The 23,118-nt window shown below is 34.0% G+C and overlaps 2 protein-coding genes across 2 annotated transcripts; both read left to right on the top strand.

The window, feature by feature from the left end:
• The first annotated feature begins 712 nt into the window (after nt 1-712).
• Nucleotides 713-4,170, top strand: LOC115706866 (probable lactoylglutathione lyase, chloroplastic). The gene is made up of 9 exons (XM_030634625.2): nt 713-1,131; nt 1,356-1,560; nt 1,677-1,801; nt 2,256-2,320; nt 2,485-2,697; nt 2,786-2,833; nt 3,049-3,156; nt 3,418-3,558; nt 3,840-4,170. Exons 1-9 carry the CDS (start codon nt 990-992, stop codon nt 3,879-3,881), a joined length of 1,089 nt encoding a protein of 362 aa, XP_030490485.1. The 5' UTR covers nt 713-989; the 3' UTR covers nt 3,882-4,170.
• A 12,255-nt stretch (nt 4,171-16,425) lies between these two features.
• Nucleotides 16,426-17,249, top strand: LOC133029542 (secreted RxLR effector protein 161-like). Its single transcript, XM_061101901.1, has one exon. The coding sequence runs from the start codon at nt 16,448-16,450 to the stop codon at nt 17,222-17,224; it is 777 nt and encodes a 258-aa protein (XP_060957884.1). The 5' UTR covers nt 16,426-16,447; the 3' UTR covers nt 17,225-17,249.
• The last annotated feature ends 5,869 nt before the right edge of the window (nt 17,250-23,118 follow it).

Here is a 23,118-nt window from a genome sequence, read left to right as displayed (position 1 = left end):
AGTGAAGATTTATTTAATTATTATGCATAATTTAATGTAAGAGGTATTTTTTTTGTATTATAAATTATTTTTGTTAATCGTAATTTTTATTTATAATTAAAAAGAATTTAAAAATATTATATTTTAAATTTCATTCCTAATAAAAAAAATTATTTATTTTAATATAAAATTAAAAAGATATTTAAAACCGCGCGAAACGCAGGCCTATTACCTAGTTTATTATAATGTAACCTAATTAAAAAGTGTGACATAGCAATTGCTCTTAAAATATACACTAGATAGGAATAGAATTAATTGGGATAACTATAAACCAATAAACAAACAAAACGCTAGAGCCGGGGAAATAGGAGAGAGAGAGAGAGAGTGTGTGTCTCGTGAACCACGTCAATTGGAAGAATTCAGCTCAAGCTCACCCTTCTAAATTCGAATCCAATAAAATGAAATTAAAGAAAAACGACACCCACTTCAATCCCTTAATAAAAAATAAATAAAGAACATTTTTATTGAGTACGAGTAATATATAATAATTTTTATTAGTAGGGCATTATAATTGATTAGTAATACATTTTACAAATTATTTTATTAAATTATATAATAGTAATTTAATAGCCATACTTAATTACAACAGTATGATTATTATGATATGAAACCGAAAAAATACAACTTGGGGCTAGCTCAAATAATTATAGATGGGTGTGTGAGTATTAGAAATCCTATTGTTATATATAAACGCTTAAATAAAAAAAAACAGAAAAAAAGAAACCGAAAAAATACTAAGCATTATTGTTAATATATTTTCAGAAATCATCAAAATAATAAAAGAAAAACAAAACGACACCCAGCTCCCACCGTACGATACTCTTTCTTTATTTCTCTTGTATTTTCTATTCGCATCAAGAAAAGAACAATACTTATCGTAGCTTTCACTCGCTTCTTCCATTGCCTTTCATATTACTGAGCTCCACGGAGGAAGAGGAAGAGCGATTCAGATGGTGAGGATAATACCCATGGCATCTTCAATCAGACCTTCTCTCTCTTCATTCAGATTCTCTGCTGCTTCTTCTCGCTCCCGCCTTTCTCTTTCTTCCCTTAATCCTTCTCCGACCCTCTCTTTTCTTCATCTCGCAAGTGGTAAATCTCCCCTTTTTTAATTTCGGATTCTGATTTGGTCATATCTCTATTAATTTTCTTTTCTTGTTGAATTTTGATTAATCTTTCTTTGTGTTACACACATTGGTTTGTTATAATCAAATGAGCACTGTTATGGATTATTCTTTAGCTGAAAGATATTGTTTATATAGCGATTATCTTAGTGAATTTGGGGCTTGTTTTTGGTTGCAATTTGGAAAATTCAGCTGTTCCACAGTCTCATTTATTTGGTGTCAAGTCCTCTATGCCGCTTAGAGGAGAATGCAACAGCTTGGCCATGGCCGCCGCTGGTAATGTGGTTCAAGCAAGTACCGCTGCTGCCCCAGAAGATGTACTGGAGTGGGTTAAAAGTGACAAAAGGCGCTTGCTTCATGTTGTTTACCGCGTCGGGGATTTGGATAGGACCATTAAGTATGTTTTTGTACTATTATACGAATTGTTGCTCAGTTTTGTGTGTACTGTTATGTATGGAATAGTTTGGCTGATTGGATACTCAGTGATCTAATACAAATTTCTGGTGAATTTAGATTCTACACAGAGTGTTTGGGAATGAAACTACTGAGGAAACGTGACATACCGGAGGAAAGATACACAAATGCTTTTCTTGGATACGGACCGGAAGATTCACACTTCGTTATTGAACTCACTTACAGTAAGCTGTCTAAGAACTCTTGTTTAACAAATCTTTAAGGCTATGTTTGGAAGTTGGATGTTGACTGGATTTTGATGAGAAAAGAAAAATGTAAGGAGAATGTAGGAAAAAGAAAAGTGTGGAAAATAAACAAGAAATTCATTTTTTGTTCGATATGAAAAATTTTGTTGAATCAACTTTATTTCTATACAATTCTTTCCATACCAAACATGAAAAATTGATTTTTTCTTTTTCCTTTCTACACATTTTCTTTATCTCATTCTTTTCTTACCAAAATTTAACTTCCAAACATAGCCTAATGGAATGTAAACAATTTGGACTATGTTATGTTTCTTTTGTGGAAGTGAGATACTATTACCGTCTGTTCTCTCTCTAAGGTGCTAGTCCTTTCTGTGCACGAAAGGTACATCTTATTGATATTTGGAATTTTGGACTTATATGTTGATATTTCCAGATTATGGTGTTGACAAGTATGATATTGGATCTGGGTTTGGTCATTTTGGTGTAGCAGTTGAGGATGTAAGTTAAAGACTAATTTTTTTTTCTTAAGCAAGTTATGTTGGCTCTGTTTTCATTTAAGCATGCAGACCTTAGACTGTACCTCTGGTTTCTTATTTTTACATTCTATTTTGGATGGTTTGTTTCTTGAAGAGCTGAGATTTCATTTGTACTTCTCTGTATAGGTTGCCAAGACTGTGGAACTTATAAAAGCCAAGGGAGGCAAAGTAACCCGAGAACCTGGTCCAGTCAAAGGTGGAAGTACTGTTATTGCATTTGTGGAAGATCCTGATGGCTACAAATTTGAACTTTTGGAAAGAGGGCCTACACCTGAACCCTTTTGTCAAGTAATGCTTCGTGTGGGAGATCTTGATCGTTCCATAAACTTTTATGAGAAGGTGAGTGGTCCCATGTTGAAACTTTTATTTACTGTTACGAGTCCTGTGTTCTGTTCTCACTTCTCAGTATCGTTTATATCGTGTGTAGGCTTTCGGCATGGAGCTTCTACGGAAAAGAGATAATCCCGAGTACAAGGTAACTCCTGTTTATTTAATTTTTAGAAGTTTGTTTTTATAATTGTACATTTAAAACATCTTTTGGTAGTGGGACACTATAGTACCACTTTCATGTAAAAATGAGGGGACGGAATGACAATATCTGATTGATAAACTGAAGCATCAATGTTCTGAATTGAACATTTTGTTTTGTTTCGCCTTGCTAATATATTTTATTTCGGTGACTCATTCTAGTATACAATAGCAATGCTAGGCTATGGTCCTGAAGACAAAAGTGCTGTGCTGGAGTTGACATACAATTATGGTGTCACTGAATATGATAAAGGAAATGCTTATGCTCAGGTACAATCTTCATCCCTCTTCATTTCACCCCTTTTCACGGAAGTCCTTCCTCTAAGATGTGTGTTTAACATAAGTTCTGTTCGATTGGGGTACATTACAATTACACTGCATTGTTTGTTTGTACTATCTTGGTACTTTCATAACTGTGTTTCTTAAAAAAAATGTTGGGATTTTTTATACCGATTGTCTTCTAATTTTTTCTCATCAGTCACAACTTTTGAAGTCCTTTACTGATGTAGTTTCCCCCATAAATGATGACAGATAGCAATAGGCACGGATGACGTCTATAAAACTGCAGAAGCAGTTAAACTTGTTGGGGGGAAGGTTACACGTGAACCTGGACCTTTGCCTGGTATTAACACCAAAATTACTGCTTGCCTTGATCCTGATGGTTGGAAATCGGTATGGTTCATGATTCTATTGAAGATCTATTGCTTTGCATTCTAGAATAAAAATATTTGCATATATTAGCTATAACAGTATCTCAGGGAACTATTAAACAAATATACATCAATATAAAAATGTAAATTTTGGCAAGACTGTCTCACTGGCTCATTTAGGATCGAGCAAATAATGGAAACCAATAAGCTTCTGTCGATCTATTCTCCAAGTCTGACAAACTACATTTGGGTTCAATTTGCTTAATACCTTAATCTTATTCCCAATCTTTTGTGACTTTGCAGGTTTTTGTAGATAATGTTGATTTTCTCAAGGAGCTGGAGTGATGTATAACTATGTTTAGCACAGTAAGCTTGCAATACTGAAATGGAAGGAAGCCTTTGATGAGAAAAAGTTTTCTTTTGAGTCGCTTCCCAGTTAAATCATTAGCACCCGCCCATTTTGTAGATAATTACATAACAAAGATCATTACTCTTAATAATGACTATAGCAACCATTGTAAGTTGTAACAAAGATCTTGCATCAGCTTTCCTGCTGTCTTTTCATGTAGTTTGAGATAAATAACACAATCTGTTTGATTTGTTTTCAAATGAATAAATATGATTATTTTCACCACCTTTTTCATAATAATAATCTAAATTAACCTTTAGGCATTTGGTTTGGGGGGGCTTCTTTGTTAGTGACTTGTCTGTTAAGTGAGTAGGCCAACTCTTTCATTGATGATATTTTCCACATAACTGTCATTAAGTGTATTAAAGTATGTATTTTTAATATATAAATAGTATGCTATAAGTGTTATATTAATTTATATACATTTTATTTTTCAAATAATTAAGATGTTCTAAATACTACTAAAAAAAAAAGACTAGTGGCAGTTGTGCCATTTATTTTATTTTAATAAATATTAGTAAATTTATATTATTTTTAAATTTATTATAAATAAATATAAGAATTAGCAATACAATTACTAAAATTATTTTTTTAACTAACAAAACTTCATTATTATTATTATTATTATTATTATTATTATTATTATTATTATGCCACTACTAAAATATTGTATACCTTAATAATTTATTCACACAAATTATAATTTAAAAAAAATTATTCAAAAAAATAATAATAATAAAAGAAAAAGGAAAGTGATAGGAATTCAAACTAAAATCAAATACTATTTATTTAACAAAATTAACATTTAAAATAGTGATTTTGCAATAAAAAAATTAAACAAAAAAAAATGTGTAAATAAATTGTCAGTAGAAGACAATAATAAAATAAATATTTTAAATTTGAAAATTAATACAAAGTTATCATGATAATTATTATTAATTATTGATTTTTAGACAGAGACAGTCATATAGTGCACCCTATTATTTCTAAATTTATTTACGGATAAATATCATTTTGGATTTTCTTTTGTAAAAGTTACTAATTGGACTATCTATTTTGTTAAATGACATAATAGATCCTATATTTTTCAAAATAATAAAAATAAGACTTTGAACTCAATTTTTGACAATTTTTTTTAATATAACCAACTTGAAGACAATTCTTAACATGAACAGATACAGAAAATGTAATTAGTTTTGTCATAATATCTCTAGATCAGATTATTATTAAGTTTTATTTCAATAAAAAATTAATCTAGTGTCTTATTTATACTATTTTAGAAGATACATGATTTATTTTGTTATTTAATAAAACAACGGGTTCAATTAGTAACTTTTGTAAGATACAAGGTTCAAAATAATATTTATCCATTATTCATTACTTAAAAAAACTTGAATCCTAATTTTGTTTTCAAAAAATAACAAGAAAAGAATGAACATAAAATTAAATATTTTCTATGGATTATTCTCGTAAATAAGCAAGTGTTACAATAATTAAAAAAAAAAAAAGCAAAAGTTAAAACACAAAATTTAGGACTCTAAATGAAATTGAGTTAAAACATTTGACCAATTTTCCTTTAGCGATTTATTTGCTCTTAGAAAAATGTAAGGAAATATAAGTTTGTTATTTTTTTTATAAAATATTATTTAATTTTATTATTATAATATAAATCAATTATATCTATGTTATCATATTAAAAACCTTTTTTTTTCTTTTATTTTAATTCAAAACCATAGTCACTAGTAGTATCATGATAGCTTTTTGTTTTTTTTGAGAAAAACATTTATAAATAAAAGATAGAATTAGACCTCATGGTCGTTACAAATAATGTTCTCCGATATTATAGATATTTCAACTATACAAGATAAGTTTTGAGCATGAGTTCATTTAGTCACATTATAAGTCGCAAAATTATAAAATCTTAAAATAAAAGAGAAATTAACACTCAAAAATAAATTAGAAAGTCTATTACATTGATATGTGTAAGTACCAATGCCCAAGTGGAATAGGTTCCTTCCAGAGTTTTGATAACTGTCTCAGAGTCGCTCTCAATCAAAACAAAAGAACTGTTGTCTACATAGCTAACAGACAAGTTGTCGCTTTGCCAATAAGGGAATCCAAGAAGTCAAGTATGTTGGTGGCCACCCACAAAACCATTCCCAAGTGGTCTCTAGCTAATGCCATCACACATATCGTCTCACTCCCCACCTTAACATCACAAATAATTTTGATCCAATCTTCTAGGGGTAGGGACCAAAGGAGGGAAACAACAACTCGAGGGGAGGGGAACAAACAAGAGTCATAATCTTCATTGCAGTGAGTGATAGAATCAATATATTGTTTAATGCTACTAAGATTGTTATTGTGTACTTTGCCATTACGGGCTCACCATATTGTATCCATCATTAATGAAGCATGTTGTACCCAAAAGTGTTTTAATATTTATACTCGCAAGTGTACAAATCGTTTCGGAATATAGTGTTTATGTAAGTGCAAGGTTGAACCCATGGGAGTTGACTAATATCAAAAGAAACTTTTTTAAACAAAGCAATGATATTTGAACCTAGTTCCAAATATTTAATGGGATTTTGGTTTTAAAAAATAAAATAAAAGACAAGTAACTAAAAGACTTAAGATTAAAGATGAGTGAGTATGAAAATGATTTTCAAATAAGATGTGTGAAATAAGATTATTAAGATATTAGAATCCACAAAATGCAAGTTCAATATTATTTATAAGTATGTTGATTCCCAAGTTTTAGATATAGTTGAAATAAATCACACTATATTTTTCAAAATATATTCTCTATTTAAGCACAAGTTTCTTTCAAAAATGTAAGATTTTTCTTCACTTATAAAATGTATAATTTCTAAACATTAAATGTGTTACAATTTAATGAAACTACACAAAATCAAAGAAACTATGTTTAGGCAAAATATAACACTTATATTCTAAGAATTAGATGTAAACAATTTAATGAAAGATATTTAATCAAAGAGTATTATATTTTTGCATGATGAAGATCTAAGTGAAAATATGCTTTAACAATAAAAAAGTACATGATATTAAAGATGAAAAAGACATAGTTTTGATAGAAAAATTCATAAACTTTATAGCACAAATAGGAAATCAACATACAAAAATAAACACTATCTAGTTATATTTTGCTTCATCATCATCTTAATAATCTTAAAAAAAGATTAAAAGCTCTTAACTAGATTAAAATAAAAATTACAAAATGACAAGCTTGACATGCTCTTCAAAATGTAAAAATAGTAGAAAGAAATTGGTAAAAATGAAGAGTGTGGAATGAAGAGTGAAGGGTGTTTGAGATGAAGACATGTAGAGATGTTTAGGAGGTGAAGAGATGTGTTTTGAAATGGTCTCCCAACACTATATTTATAGAAAAAATTAGAGGATTAAATTAATCAAAATAAAATAAATAAATTGATAAATTTAACTAGTGTTAGGAAGAGAAGGGATAAATAGAGTTTGTGTAAGAGTATTGGAAAAAAATAAATGTTTTGTAAGGATGTAAAAGTAGTGAAAAGATAGGGTAAAAATAAATTATGAATGTTTATTTTTTTTTTTTGAAAATGAAAAAGTTCATTTAACACCAAGGAAAAAATGGGACAACAGGGGGTGCACCCTCCCCTTGAAAGTGTTTAGCACCCTGGCTAGATCTCCTAGCACTTTTAGCGAAACCATCAACAAAAGACATAACATTTCTACTAATGTAGATAAAACTAAAACTAGAAAAAGACTTTAACAAATCTAAAACCTTGAGGGATAAACCCATACTTCTCCAATCCGGAGGAAACAAAGAGTTATTCAAGGCATTAACTACTACTTGAGCATCAGAAAAAATGGTGATATCCTCCCAACCTTGATCTTTTGCCCAAGTAATAGCCATCAAAATTGCTTGAATTTCAGCATCCATAGGAGCAATAGCCTTCTTCTTACTTGTTTTCACTTCCCACTTTCTTCAGACCTATTGATGGAAATGGCTGCCAACCCAACCACATTCTGGGACCAAGAAGCATCTGTAATCATGTAATTATTTGGAAAAACCTGGTTAATAGGCACTGAGACAGTAGTAATGCTCTGAGCTGCACTTATCGTATCCTGTAGAGTCGGGGAGAACTCATTGAACTTGTGGTGGACTCGGGCAAGGATCTCACTATAGTTCAATAGTTTTCCTTTTGTCCTGATCAAATTTCTCACAAACCAGATTTCACTGAAAATGCAGCCGGCTACCTTTAGAGATTAGTTCTGGTACTTTTGGGGAGATCTTTAACCAAATTTTCCAAGAAATTGAGCATATCGTTGCCAGGTATTTGAGATGAGAGGCAAGGGAACGGACCCGTAAACCAAACGGCCCGCACTAGAGGGCAATCTTTAAAGATGTGCACTCCAGATTCCACTTCGGCATCTCAAAGCAGGCACTCCTTCTCTAACAAGAAATGTAGATTATCCTTTGTGGGAATGCAATCACTGATCACACGCCATTACATGATAGCCAACTGGGGATGAATACTTGGGTTCCAAATCCATCTCCAAATTTCTCGCCTATTGTTGAATCGATGTTCCTGGTCCAAATAATATGCTGATTTGACAGAAAATCTCCCATTTGCATTGCACTTCCAAATAATACTATCTAGAGAAGAAGATGGAAGTCTAGGAATATCCAATATTCATTTCCCCAGGTCATTACCAAAAACATTGATAACCAAATCCTCATTCCACTTGTCCCCCAAAGAGATATCTGCAACTTGTTTAAACCAGGAAAATGAGAAGAAATAGTAGTCATAAGATCTTTAAACTCACCAAACTGCATCCATGGGATCCATGGTTGATTCCACAGGTCCACTGATCTACCATTAGAGATTAATCAGCAGGATCCCTTCGCCACTATGTTTCGAGTATCCATGATACTTTTCCACAAAACCGAGTCTCCATTTTTCTATTGGACTGTCCAGAATGTTTGGTGTTAGGTTTTATGCCCTAAATAAAACTCCATTTCAATGTAATCTATTTTATTCAACATCAATAAAGAAACAGAAGTATTTTTCATTCATTTGTGTATGTTTTGGCTCACTTTATCAATTGCTTGTCTAATTGATTTATAAATTCATCTTAAACCCTTTTCACATACTTGATCATGTTTATTGTGCTGTCATCACATTGGAAAGTAAACATGACTATGTGAATAAAGTTTCCTAGATTTATCAGACACAGGGTTTTACTGATATGATAATCTACAACAAGAGTTTACTTGTATTTGGAGAAATACTATGTTCTTTCCAGAACATTGGTTAAAGTAAAGCTCAGGTTGGATGCATGGAGTATGCATCGGAAGGGACCGATATTGAACTTTGACTTAGATTTAATTAAACTTACCGTAAAATCTATTCAAGTCAATATCGCCAAGTTGATCCTAGATCAAATGATCTTAATCCTGTTATGATTAGGTTCAATCTTGAAAGGCTATTCGTGTTCCTTTAAATTGTTAGTTAAGCCTACTCTTAGGTCAGGGTGATACATACTTTTTGGGAACACGGTAGTGCAATTGAGTGGGAGCGCTAGCATAAACATGGAATCTATAGCTTCTACCTGGCGAATAGTAAGCAAAGGATGATTTCCTTCGAGCTTGACCAAACGAAAATAAATGGTGGAGATCTCATTTCACATAAGCTGAATATCATTTATACGGGGTCAAGTGTTTTAAGGATAAAATACATAGTAGGGTGTTACGGTAATTTAATCCCTTTACTGTGTAGATCATTCATATAGAGGATCATTGATCACATTAGGATTATAACAATGGATAACTAATGATGTGTCTATATGGTGGAACATATAGAACATTCTATATACTGAGAGTGCAATTCTAAGTTCTATGCGTGGATTCAACGAAGAATTAATAAGTTAGTGAATTTTAGTGCTAAATTCTTGATCTACTTATTGGAAGCTCAGTTATATAGACCCATGGTCCCCCCACTAGTTGAGATAATATTGCTTGTAAGACTCATGTAATTGGTTTTGATTAATCAATTATAATTCACGAATTAGACTATGTCTATTTGTGAAATTTTCACTAAGTAAGGGCGAAATTGTAAAGAAAGAGTTAACAGGGGCATATTTGTTAATTATGATACTTTGTATGGTTCAATTAATAAATATGATAAATGACAATATTATTTAATAATTATTTATAGTTATTAAATAGTTAGAATTGGCATTTAAATGATTGAATTAGGAAATTGGCATTTTTGAGAAAATCAGATACAAAAGGTGTTAAAATTGCAAAATTGCAAAAATCAAGGCCCAAATCCACCTAGCTGTGGCCGGCCACCTATGTTATCTTTTTTAAATGATTTTTTCATTATTTTAATGCCATATAATTCAAATCTAACCCCAGTGGAATGCTATAAATAGATAGTGAAGGCTTCAGGAAAATTACACTTTCTGAATCAGAAAAACCTGAGCCTCCACTCTCTTCTCTACCCGCCACTCTCTCTCTCTCTCTATTCTTCATCTATATTTCGAACCTCTCTTAGTGATTAGAGTAGTGCCCACACACATCAAGCAATACCTCAATCATAGTGAGGAAGATCGCGAAGAAAGATCATCAGCAAAGGAGATTCAGCATCAAGGATTCAGAGAAGAAGATCCAGGTTCAGATCTTGATAATACTCTGCTACAGAAAGGAATCAAGGGTTAGAGATCTGAACGGAAGGAGTCATTTAATTCCGCTGCACCCAATGTAAGGTTTCTTAAACTTTATATGTGTTTAATTTATCGTTTTAGAAAGTTCATATTTAGGATGTTAATAAACATACTTGTGAGTAGATCTAAGATCCTGGTAAAATAATATCCAACAACTGGTATCAGAGCCATGGTAATTGATTTACTTGCAAGAAATGTGGACTTTAAAACGATTATTTGTATGTTCTTTGGATGGTATCATGTTGTATTGAGTGTTATTTGATGAATGATTGATGTTTGTGAAATTTTCGTGAAAAATAATTGTGATTTTGATTCTGGAATTATTTTTATTGGATAGTATGGAAAAAATTAAGCAAGTTAGTCTTTTACAGAACTCAATTTGGATTTTATTTGAATAAGTTATGATTTTTTGAAGATTTGACAAAATCGGGGCTGTGCTGATTTTTTCTGCGATCGCAGAACTGTCCGTACAGTTTCGGATTTTTTCCTTTTTCTTCAATTTTTCATACCTTTTCATGGAATTAACTTCTAATTTTTTGTATGGTTTTGTATATATACTATTACTATTCCTAATTCAATTCTAATTATCATTTTGAATTAATTTAATTTTTTTTTAAATTAATTCAAGATATTAGTGTAATTTGAATTTGAATAGAATTAGTATTTATCTTTTTGCTTAAAAAATCTATCTTATTTTTAAATTTGATTATATTTTTTTTTTAAATTTAAGGTCAGATTTTTTAGATATTTATAATATCTTTTTAAGATATTTATAATATCTTTTAAGATATTTTAAAAATATCTCTTAAGATATTTTAAAAATATCTTATCTTTTAAGATATTTAAAAATATCTTATCTTTTAAGATTTTTTTTATAAATCTTTTTAGATATTTTAACCTTATTTAAATTTAAAATAAGATATTTATAATCATGTAATTTTAAATAGATATAAGATAAAAGTAGGTTTAATTTTAAATTTTTTTTCGAAATTTAAATTATTTTTTTTTATATTAAAATATTTTTTATTTAATTATTTATTTATTCGAAATTATTTATTAAAAATTAAATAAATCCTACTTCCAACTATCCACCTAACCCTGTTGCAGGAGTATGTGTTTTAACTTATGTGTAAGTTTTCAAAACCTATTATTACTTGATTGCAAATAGCCATGGTTACCTTTTGCCAGATCTAATGATCTGATGGCTCCCTTGGTCAAGATAATAATTTGTAACAGGTATAATTTACAATCTTCTTTCATCTGTGTATGACCTAGCAACATGATAGGACCCATCCAAAGTGTGCCTGTGTGAGCCTATGTGTTTAATTTTATTATAGATGCATATAGGTTAATGTTGCTAAAATAATTTATCATAGTTCTTGATAGGATTTATTTAGGCCCATTTAGTTTTTGGGCCTATTCAATTAATAACAGTTGTTCTTATTAAGGTTAAATTCTTCTCTTTTGGGCCTTGTGTGAGAGTTGGGAGCCATAGAAGTGGGTACGACATACTGAACCCAGCACCCCCTCACACAAACTACCCCAATTGTGAAGGCCCATTTGCCTGATTTGAATGACTGTACTAGGTTAATTAAACTAGTTTAACCTAATTAAAATTGAATTAGCAACATAATTAATTTCATTTATTTTGAAATTAATTTAGAAAATCATAGTTTAAAGAATTTTATATTCTAAGCTAAACTATATGTATTTTCTTGTATTTAATTAAATATAGAATTATAACCATCTAGATTCTTTCTGGAACTCATTTTAAATTTTTCATTAAATATTCCTATTTAAGTTGATATTTAGTTATCCATAACTAACCAACTTAAATCTGAATATCTTTTGAATTTAAAATTTCAAAATGAAGTTGAGGAATTTTAGGAATTGGTTATTAAATTCTTTAGATATTTTTTAAGTTGATATTTTTCAAATATTAACTTAAAATGGAATATCTTAGATATTTTTAGGTTAATATCTTTTTTGAATATTAACTTAAAATATCTACAAAATTAAGTGGTTACAACTTAATTTTGAATTTAATTAAATCTGATTTGAAAGATATTTAAGTTGATTTTTTAGATTCTTTCTAAAACAACTTAGACAAGATATTTTCAAATTTGTTCCATTTAAAATTCAAATTTTTTTTGAATTTAATTAATAATTGAAAATTAATTAAAGTTGATTTTTTTTATCAATTTTGATTTTTAATTTTTCATTATTATATTATGGAACTTATTCGATATTTATTTGAATTTATTTTTCAAATTTAAATAATAATTGAAAATTAATTAAAGTTGATTTTATTTAAACCAACTTTAGTTTGTAATTTTTCATTATTATAATATCGAATTTAAATGATTATACAAAATACATATATTATTTTTTAAATAATGAGCTTTTAATCAAGAGACATTCGATCTCCATTGTGGGTTTTACACCGCGTTTGTTTTAGTGAGTAATCCTCCCTAATGGAGGAACGTTCATTAGCAATTTCGCACCGTTTAACCTCGCATGATAAGTAGTTTGTAAGTGTTTTGTATGGTATAGATCACCCTAATGGTGGCGACCATACTTGACTTGCAAGTTATGAAATAATGGTGGAAGCTCATAAGATAGAATTGCCTTGACTCTCGCCTAAACGGGACAACGCTGAATTCAAATCTTGATCGAATAAAAGGTTGCTAGAATGTTTATCATTTTAGATGAGCTGACAACTCTATTCAATGAATGATGCTTTGACTCTCGCCTAAACGGGACACTGTATCAGTTTGTTGAAATACCTTGGAAAATAAACTATGTTAGATTTAGTATTTCTATAACATATGTCATTACTTGTTATTTTCTAAATTGTGTATGAATTTATGAGCCAAAACCTTACTTCTGTTTTATTGATGTGTTGTAGTGTCATTATGAATAACCCACCCCCCGATCCTCTCTTAGTTACTATCTTAGCAAAAGAACTCTATAGTGTGAAAATGCATCCTTGTAGTTGCATTAACTCGCACCTGTTAATGATGAATCTGAAGTTCCAAAAGGCAAATCTACTGGGAATTGATTTATCAAGAGAACAATGGGTCCAACTTATCCTCAATAGTCTTCCTCCGGAGTATAATGAATTTGTTATCTCTTACATGATCAACAATTCTGACTCCTCCGACATGGACAAGCTCGAAACAGAATTACGAGCCCATGAACGGAACTTGATTGCAATGGGTCCCCCTGGGTTTGCAATCAATGATCGAAGGAAAAGGACTAGGTATGAAGGATCTAGCAAAACTGCTTCTTCAAGTACAATTATCAGACATAATCTTCTATGTTCAAATTGTAATGGAAAGGGTCATCATGAAGAACGATGTCCCAAGCTTCTAAACAATTCAAACGAAGGTAATGCTTTTGTCTTTGAATCATGTGTTTTAGAGAACGACAAATCCATCTGGATTGTTGATTCTGGGTCTACTAACCATGTATGTTCTTCACTGCAGTTGCTTGAAACTTGGGAAAATCTACTTCCAGGAGAGTTACAGCTTAAAGTTGGCAATGGCGAATTAGTATCGGTCAAAGCTAGAGGAAAAGCCCGCATCAAGTTTCAACAAAGATTTTTAATTTTAGAAAATGTTTTATTTATTCCAAACTTTAGTAGAAACTTGATTAGTGTCTCATGTTTGCAAACACAATCTTATATATTGAATTTTTCGAGTACAAATTGTTCAATTTCTCGTAATGGATTTCAAATATGTGTTGCTATAATGGAACAAGGGCTTTATGTTTTAAGACCGAGTACTCAAATCTCCTAAATAGTGAACTTTTCAGTGTAGCTAGACCTAGAAACCTAAAAAGAAAAGAGATTGATAATGATGATCAAACTTATCTATGGCATTTACGTTTAGGTCATATAGGCTTTGATAGACTCAATAGGCTCACCAAAGACGGTCCATTGAAAAATGTCGTCTTAGGTGAACTGCCAGTATGCGAGTCCTGCCTAGAAGGAAAAATGACTAAACGTTCTTTCTCTGCAAAGGGAGAGCGTGCCAAAATCCCTCTAGGGTTAGTGCATTCCGATGTCTGCGGACCTTTGAATGTCAAAGCCCGAGGTGGTTATGAGTATTTTGTCACTTTCATTGACGATTTCTCTAGATATAGTTTTCTTTACCTAATGCAAAAGAAATCTGAAACGTTTGAAAAGTTTCAAGAATTTCATGCTTTGGCCCAAAACCAATTAGGTAAATCATTAAAGATCTTGCGAACTGATAGGGGTAGAGAATATATGGATATGCAGTTCAAAGATCATTTAATTGAACTTGGAATTGAATCCCAATACACTGCCCCAGCAACTCCACAACAAAATGGAGTTGCAGAAAGAAGAAATCGCACTCTTTTGGAAATGGTTAGGTCTATGCTGAGTTATTCAACTCTGTCTACGTCCTTCTGGGGATATGCTATACAGATGGCAAATGACATTCTAAATGTTGTTCCATCTAAAGCAGTCCCTAAGACACCCGTCGAACTTTGGAATGGTCGAACACCTAGTTTACGCCATTACAGAATTTGGGGGTGCCCTGCTCATGTCTTAAGAAAGAAAGAAGGAAAACTTGAATCACGTACCGAAGTATGCATGTTTGTTGGAAATTCTAAAGAGACTAGGGGTGGACTATTTTATAGTCATAAGGATAATAAAGTGTTTGTTTCTACAAATGCTACTTTTCTTGAAGAGAACTATATTAAAGACTACAAACCGAAAAGTAAAGTTGTTCTAGAGGAATTGCTATCAGAAATAAGTCCTTCCAATGTTCCGTCCTCTTCCACTCGTGAAGAAGACGATCCTACTCCCTCAGTTGAACAAACTGAGAAATCTACTACTAAAGTTTCTGTTCAGAAGACAACCGTACCTCGTCGTAGTGGGAGGGTTTCAACAAAACCTGCTCGTTATGGCTTGGATGGTGAAATCAATATGGTCGTAGGTGACGGTATTGATGACGATCCATTAACCTATAAACAGGCAATGGCTAGTCCGCAACGGAAACGATGGTCAGCCGGCATGGATTCAGAAATGAATTCCATAAAAAAGAACAAAGTCTGGGTATATGTAGACGCACCTGACGACTATCACCCGATAGGATGCAAGTGGGTTTACAAGAAGAAAAGAGGAGCTGGAGGCGAAGTCGAAACTTTTAAAGCTAGACTTGTAGCCAAGGGTTATACCCATAGAGAAGGCGTGGACTATGAGGAAACTTTTAGTCCTGTTGCCATGCTCAAATCCATCCGAATTCTTCTCTCCATAGCTGCTGCTTTCGATTATGAAATCTGGCAAATGGATGTCAAGACTGCCTTCCTTAATGGGGTACTTGAAGAAACCATCTATATGGAGCAACCAGAAGGTTATGTTCTTCCTGGGCAAGAAAAGAAAGTTTGCAAGTTAAACAGGTCTATCTATGGACTTAAGCAAGCTTCTCGCTCATGGAACAAAAGGTTTGATGAAATCATCAAGACCTACGGCTTTCTTCAGAATGAAGATGAACCTTGTGTTTACCAACTCAAGGAAGACCAAATAGTAGTATTCCTGGTCCTTTATGTTGATGACATTTTGATCATTGGAAACAATATCAAGAAAATGACTCACATTAAGGAATGGCTCAACACTCAATTCGAAATGAAAGATTTGGGTGAAGCAGCCTATGTTCTTGGTATTCAGATTATCAGAAACCGGAAGAACAGATCTCTTGCTCTCTCTCAAACGGCCTACATAGACAAAGTCTTAGAGAGATTCTTCATGAACAATGCCAATGGGGCAAACATGCCCTCTAGATTTGGTATTCGTCTATCTAAGGAACAGTCACCGACTGATCCTCAAGAGATAGAGGACATGGCAAATATTCCCTATGCCTCTGCAGTTGGAAGTCTAATGTATGCAATGTTGTGCACTAGACCTGACATCTGTTATGCTGTTGGAATCGTGAGCAGGTATCAGTCTAATCCAGGACTAGAACATTGGAATGCAGTTAAGTATATTCTGAAATACTTAAAGAGTACAAGGAATTTTGTGTTAGTCTACAAGGGTGGTGCTTTAAATCCCATAGGCTACACTGATTCAGATTTCCAGGCAAGTCTTGAAGACAGGAAATCAACATCTGGGATGGTGTTTACTCTTGGGGGTGGAGCGGTGGTTTGGAGAAGTGCTAAACAAACCTCGATATCGGACTCAACTATGGAAGCTGAATACATAGCAGCAGCCGAAGCTGCTAAAGAACTTGTCTGGCTAAGAAAGTTCTTCACCAGCATAGGAGTTGTTCCTGGAATGGAAAAGCCTCTGGTACTACTCTGTGATAACAATGGAGCAATAGCAAACAGCAAAGAACCTCAAAGCCACAAGAGAAGCAAACACATTGAAAGGAAGTATCACATTATCAGAGAATACGTGGCAAGAGGGGATGTACTAGTTGAGAAAGTCGACACAGAGGACAACCTGGCTGATCCATTTACCAAAGTCTTGGCCGTGACAGCCTTTGAAAAGCACCGTCAGAATTTAGGATTAATTGATATGTACTAATTAGTTTTATATTAGTGCAAGTGGGAGTTTGTTAGGTTTTATTCCCTAAATAAAACTCCATTTCAATGTAATCTATTTTATTCAACATCAATAAAGAAATAGAAGTATTTTTCATTCATTTGTGTATGTTTTGGCTCTCTTTATCAATTGCTTGTCTAATTGATTTATAAATTCATCTTAAACCCTTTTCACATACTTGATCATGTTTATTGTGCTGTCATCACATTGGAAAGTAAACATGACTATGTGAATAAAGTTTCCTAGATTTATCAGACACAGGGTTTTACTGATATGATAATCTACAACAAGAGTTTACTTGTATTTGGAGAAATACTATGTTCTTTCCAGAACATTGGTTAAAGTAAAGCTCAGGTTGGATGCATGGAGTATGCATCGGAAGGGACCGATATTGAACTTTGACTTAGATTTAATTAAACTTACCGTAAAATCTATTCAAGTCAATATCGCCAAGTTGATCCTAGATTAAATGATCTTAATCCTGTTATGATTAGGCTCAATCTTGAAAGGCTATTCGTGTTCCTTTAAATTGTTAGTTAAGCCTACTCTTAGGTCAGGGTGATACATACTTTTTGGGAACACGGTAGTGCAATTGAGTGGGAGCGCTAGCATAAACATGGAATCTATAGCTTCTACCTGGGGAATAGTAAGCAAAGGATGATTTCCTTCGAGCTTGACCAAACGAAAATAAATGGTGGAGATCTCATTTCACATAAGCTGAAATATCATTTATACGGGGTCAAGTGTTTTAAGGATAAAATACATAGTAGGGTGTTACGGTAATTTAATCCCTTTACAGTGTAGATCATTCATATAGAGGATCATTGATCAAATTAGGATTATAACAATGGATAACTAATGATGTGTCTATATGGTGGAACATATAGAGCATTCTATATACTGAGAGTGCAATTCTAAGTTCTATGCGTGGATTCAACGAAGAATTAATAAGTTAGTGAATTTTAGTGCTAAATTCTGGATCTACTTATTGGAAGCTCAGTTATATAGACCCATGGTCCCCCCACTAGTTGAGATAATATTGCTTGTAAGACTCATGTAATTGGTTTTGATTAATCAATTATAATTCACGAATTAGACTATGTCTATTTGTGAAATTTTCACTAAGTAAGGGCGAAATTGTAAAGAAAGAGTTAACAGGGGCATATTTGTTAATTATGATACTTTGTATGGTTCAATTAATAAATATGATAAATGAAAATATTATTTAATAATTATTTATAGTTATTAAATAGTTAGAATTGGCATTTAAATGATTGAATTAGGAAATTGGCATTTTTGAGAAAATCAGATACAAAAGGTGTTAAAATTGCAAAATTGCAAAAATCAAGGCCCAGTCCACCTAGCCAGGGCCGGCCACCTATGTTATCTTTTTTAAATGATTTTTTCATTATTTTAATGCCATATAATTCAAATCTAACCCTAGTGGAATGCTATAAATAGATAGTGAAGGCTTCAGGAAAATTACACTTTCTGAATCAGAAAAACCTGAGCCTCCACTCTCTTCTCTAGCCGCCACTCTCTCTCTCTCTCTATTCTTCATCTATATTTCGAACCTCTCTTAGTGATTAGAGTAGTGCCCACACACATCAAGCAATACCTCAATCATAGTGAGGAAGATCGCGAAGAAAGATCATCAGCAAAGGAGATTCAGCATCAAGGATTCAGAGAAGAAGATCCAGGTTCAGATCTTGATAATACTCTGCTACAGAAAGGAATCAAGGGTTAGAGATCTGAACGGAAGGAGTCATTTAATTCCGCTGCACCCAATGTAAGGTTTCTTAAACTTTATATGTGTTTAATTTATCGTTTTAGAAAGTTCATATTTAGGATGTTAATAAACATACTTGTGAGTAGATCTAAGATCCTGGTAAAATAATATCCAACATTTGGATCCTACAGTATTTTTGAAGCAAGCAATTCACCCAAGGCTTCTTTTTTTTGTTGACCCAAACTCCACGCCAGTTTTGAGAGTAAAGCCCAATTCATGTCTTCGAATCTTCTGAAACCCAGACCACCAGATTGTTTTGGTTGGCAGATAGTGTCCCAAGATTTTAATGCCAAGAATCTTTCCTTTTCCACATTCCCCAGCCACCAAAATTTCCTCGCCAAAGCATCTAGAGATTGACTAACTGAAAGGGGAACTTTGTTTGTTGACATTGCATAAACTGGCATGGTTGCTAATACTAAATTAACCAAAGTAGTTCTACCAGCAAAGGAAAGAAGTTTCATTTTCCACCCTTCCAGTTTTTGTTTCATCCTTTCTCTTAAATTCTCATAGACTTCCTTCTTCCTTCTTTTGAATATGAAAGGATTACCTAAATATTTTCCTCCCCCGAAGCCTGTTGGACCTGGAGAAGCTTCAGAATAGTAGTTCTCCTTTCGTGATTCAAATTGTTTGAAAATAGCACACTCGATTTTGCCCTGCTACATTTCTGACCGGACCATCTCTCATAAGTAGAGAGAATTTCAGAGATGTTAGTAGCTTCCTTCTCATTTGCCCTTAAGAACAGAATAGTGTCATTCGCAAACATTAGATGGGATATAGGAGGAGCCGTCCTAGCAATCTGGATCCCGTGAATGTCTCCATTACTTTCAGCCTTCAAAATTAATTTTGACAACACTTCTTGACAAAGGAGGAAGAGGAAAGGAGATACGGGATCCCCTTGCCTCAACCCCCTTCCCGGATAAAATTTCTTCTGAGGACTCCCATTAAGAAGAATGGAGTAAGAGACTGAAGTGACACAAGCCATAAGGAGTTTACAATTTTTTTCATTAAAACCATTTGCAATAAGAACTCTTAAAAGAAGAGCCCACTCCATTCGATCATAAGCTTTGTGCATATCCAATTTTAACGCCATCAGACATCCATTACCCTTCTTCCTTTTGATCTTGTGCACCAATTCCTGAGTGAGAACCGAAGATTCCGCTATCCACCTCCCCAGGATAAAAGCTGATTGTAATGGAGTAATCAGCCCATCCATGAGAGGGGAGAGACGGTTTGCTAGAATCTTTGCAATTATTTTGTAGATAAAATTGCAAAGAATGATAGGCCTAAATTGATCCACTTTATCAGGAAGTTCTCTCTTGGGGATGAGACAAATAAAGGTATAGTTTAAGATTTTATTCATCTCCCCAGTGACAAAGAAATCTTGGATCGCAGAGCAGACCGAGCCTCCAACAACATCCCAGTAATGTCGAAAAAAGCAGCCAGAAAACCCATCTGGCACTGGTGCTTTTAGGGGGTGCATCATGAAGACTGTATTTCTAACCTCCTCCTCCGTTGGAATAGCACTGAATTTGAGATTATCACCCTCATCTAGTTTTTTGTCGAACAAAGTATCCAGGCTCATAGGGATAATCAGCTCATCAAATTTGAAAAGATCAATAAAATATTCATTAAAGATACCTGATATACGTCTCGTATCCTCCCAACTGTTTCCTTGATTTTCTTTGATTGTCCAAACATGGTTTCTTCTTCTTCTAATCATGGTTGACAGATGGAAGAATTTTGAGTTTCTATCACCCAATTTGAGCCAAACTTCCCTTGATTTCTGAAGCCACTGACTCTCGAGTCGACAGTATTCCTCTGCAAGTCTTGCTTGCAATCTACATTCTTCCTACACAAGTCATTGGAAATATTTTTTTGTTGTATCGAATTTATTCGAGCCTCTAGATTCTTGATATCTTGTTCACTAACCCCAAAGTCTTTCTTTTTCCATTGCTGTAAATCTCTCCTGGTCCGAGTTAGATTGCGAATGCAATTAGTTACCCCCAGCTGAGTGTTTTCCTTCCACACTTGTTCCACTGTTGCCTGACAGGAGCTTTCCCTGCACCAAGCTTCGTAGAAATGAAAAGCTTTGAATCCCTTTGAATTATCAGCCACCGTATCAAGGATTATGGGTGCGTGATCAGATGAGATAATGGGAAGGTTGGTGACACAAGCTTTTGGAAAGAGACTGATCCAGTCAAAGGAGCCTATCGCGTGATCCAGCCGTTCTCGGATTAAACCACCCTTGAATCTTTTATTTTGCCATGTAAACTTTCCCCCTCTACAACCCACATCAATGCTCCCAGTATTCTGAAGAAAATCTGATAACCATCTGAAGTCTCTCGTCAAAGCTTTATTACCCCCACTCTTCTCATTCGGACTGAGAATGGCATTGAGATCTCCCATCACAAGCCAGGAACCTTGACAATCTAACACCCTGCTTTCCAATTTTTTCCAGAAGTTCTCTTTCTCATTGTCATAGGGAGTGCCATACACACCAAAGAATCTCCATATGACATTCTTTTGAGCTTCCCATAAGGACACTTCAATAGCATTACTATTGTTATCCCAAATTTGGCATTCTGACGTGGCATCACGAGAATGGTAACACGTGGACTCCACTTGGAGCATCTGCTCGGAACCATAGGCCGAGCAGGACGCCTCGCTGACACATCCCATATGAAATATTCAACGAGCTGTGCAAGGCAATCCACACTTAGTGAATTCAGCTTTCGCATCATGAGTCATCAGCTCAATCCCTACAACTCAAGGATCAACTTACGTGGATGTGGCATACACACGATCCCACTATCAGTGTATTCAGCCTCAATCCCACGATCCTTGCATTCAGCATTGATCACACGATCTTTTTGTTTATGCGCATTGTAATGAGAGAGGAAACTCTTCATTCTCAAGTTTCCCGGCCCTATAAATAGTGAGGAATGTTCACTGGGCAAAGGACTGGGAAAAAAAGATAAGCCGATACGCAATTAAGCTAAGGCTATATTATTATCTAAGAATTATATATTCAGAGATACTGTGTAAGAGCTATAAGAAAAGGAAACTTCTTCCTTGTTCTTAAGTCAATACAAATAACGAGGATTAGGCTATTATCGAACTGCTCGGGGCCGAACCTCTATAAAATTCTTATGTCTTATTATTGCTTTCTTATATATATTCTCATTACGACATATCAGTTATCGCTTATTTTGGCTAAAAAGGATGTCAACATTTTGGTGCTTTCATTGAGAGCAGAATTGCATATCGCTCTTTTCGACATTCGACACGATGGTGCAAACTCGTAGAGGCCTGTCTGACCCAGGGAATTCATAGACGCTGGATCTGATATTGCAGGACCCAAGGAGTTCAAGGGTTCCACCCGTTGTCAATCCTGGACAGACGAGAAGCATGGTGAATGGTGGGACAACTCCTGTTACTGAAACTGCACCTAGTGTGCAAGAGACTGGGAATAACAGTTCCGCACACAGCCAGGGCATTCATAACACGACTGTTCCACCAAGAATCAACGCCCAAATGACCATCGGAGACGCAACCGAATTGTAAAATCTCCGTGCTGCGCTCAGACTCTTGCAGGGTCATAGCAATACTCTGCATCATGATCAGGAGGAACTGCGTGCCGCAGTAAATCTCGCGTTTGATGAACAGAGGCGTATGTTCGCTGAATGGAGAGACAAAGAGATGGAGGCATTAAGGGCTCACCATGCAGAGATCGAAGATCGTAGTCGGCAAGCTACTTTGCTGATACAAAGAGCCTAGCAGACTGTAGGCCAATAAATGCCGAGCGTCATTCTCCTGGGAGAAACGGAGGATGACCCGACGATGAATGCCTCCCAGACAACCAATGGTCAGTCGTCCAATCCTCGGTCACGAGTTCCCCTCGTGGGCCAAGAGGTAGGCAGACAGACCTTGTCTGGGAATTCATCAGGAGGACCATGCCTGACGAATCCAATCAGAATAATGGAACCATTCTGCCTGTCAACCAAGCGAATCAATCGCTAAGGCAACCAGGCTCTTCTGTGTTCGATAGGCTGGGAACGACCCACGACCTAAGGGACGATCTAAACAG

The sequence above is a fragment of the Cannabis sativa genome, chromosome 1 (genome assembly GCF_029168945.1).
Source record: "Cannabis sativa cultivar Pink pepper isolate KNU-18-1 chromosome 1, ASM2916894v1, whole genome shotgun sequence".
Taxonomy (NCBI): domain Eukaryota; kingdom Viridiplantae; phylum Streptophyta; class Magnoliopsida; order Rosales; family Cannabaceae; genus Cannabis; species Cannabis sativa.
The sequence above is the reverse complement of the archived record's forward strand: the minus strand, read 5'-3'. Positions and strand labels throughout refer to the sequence as shown.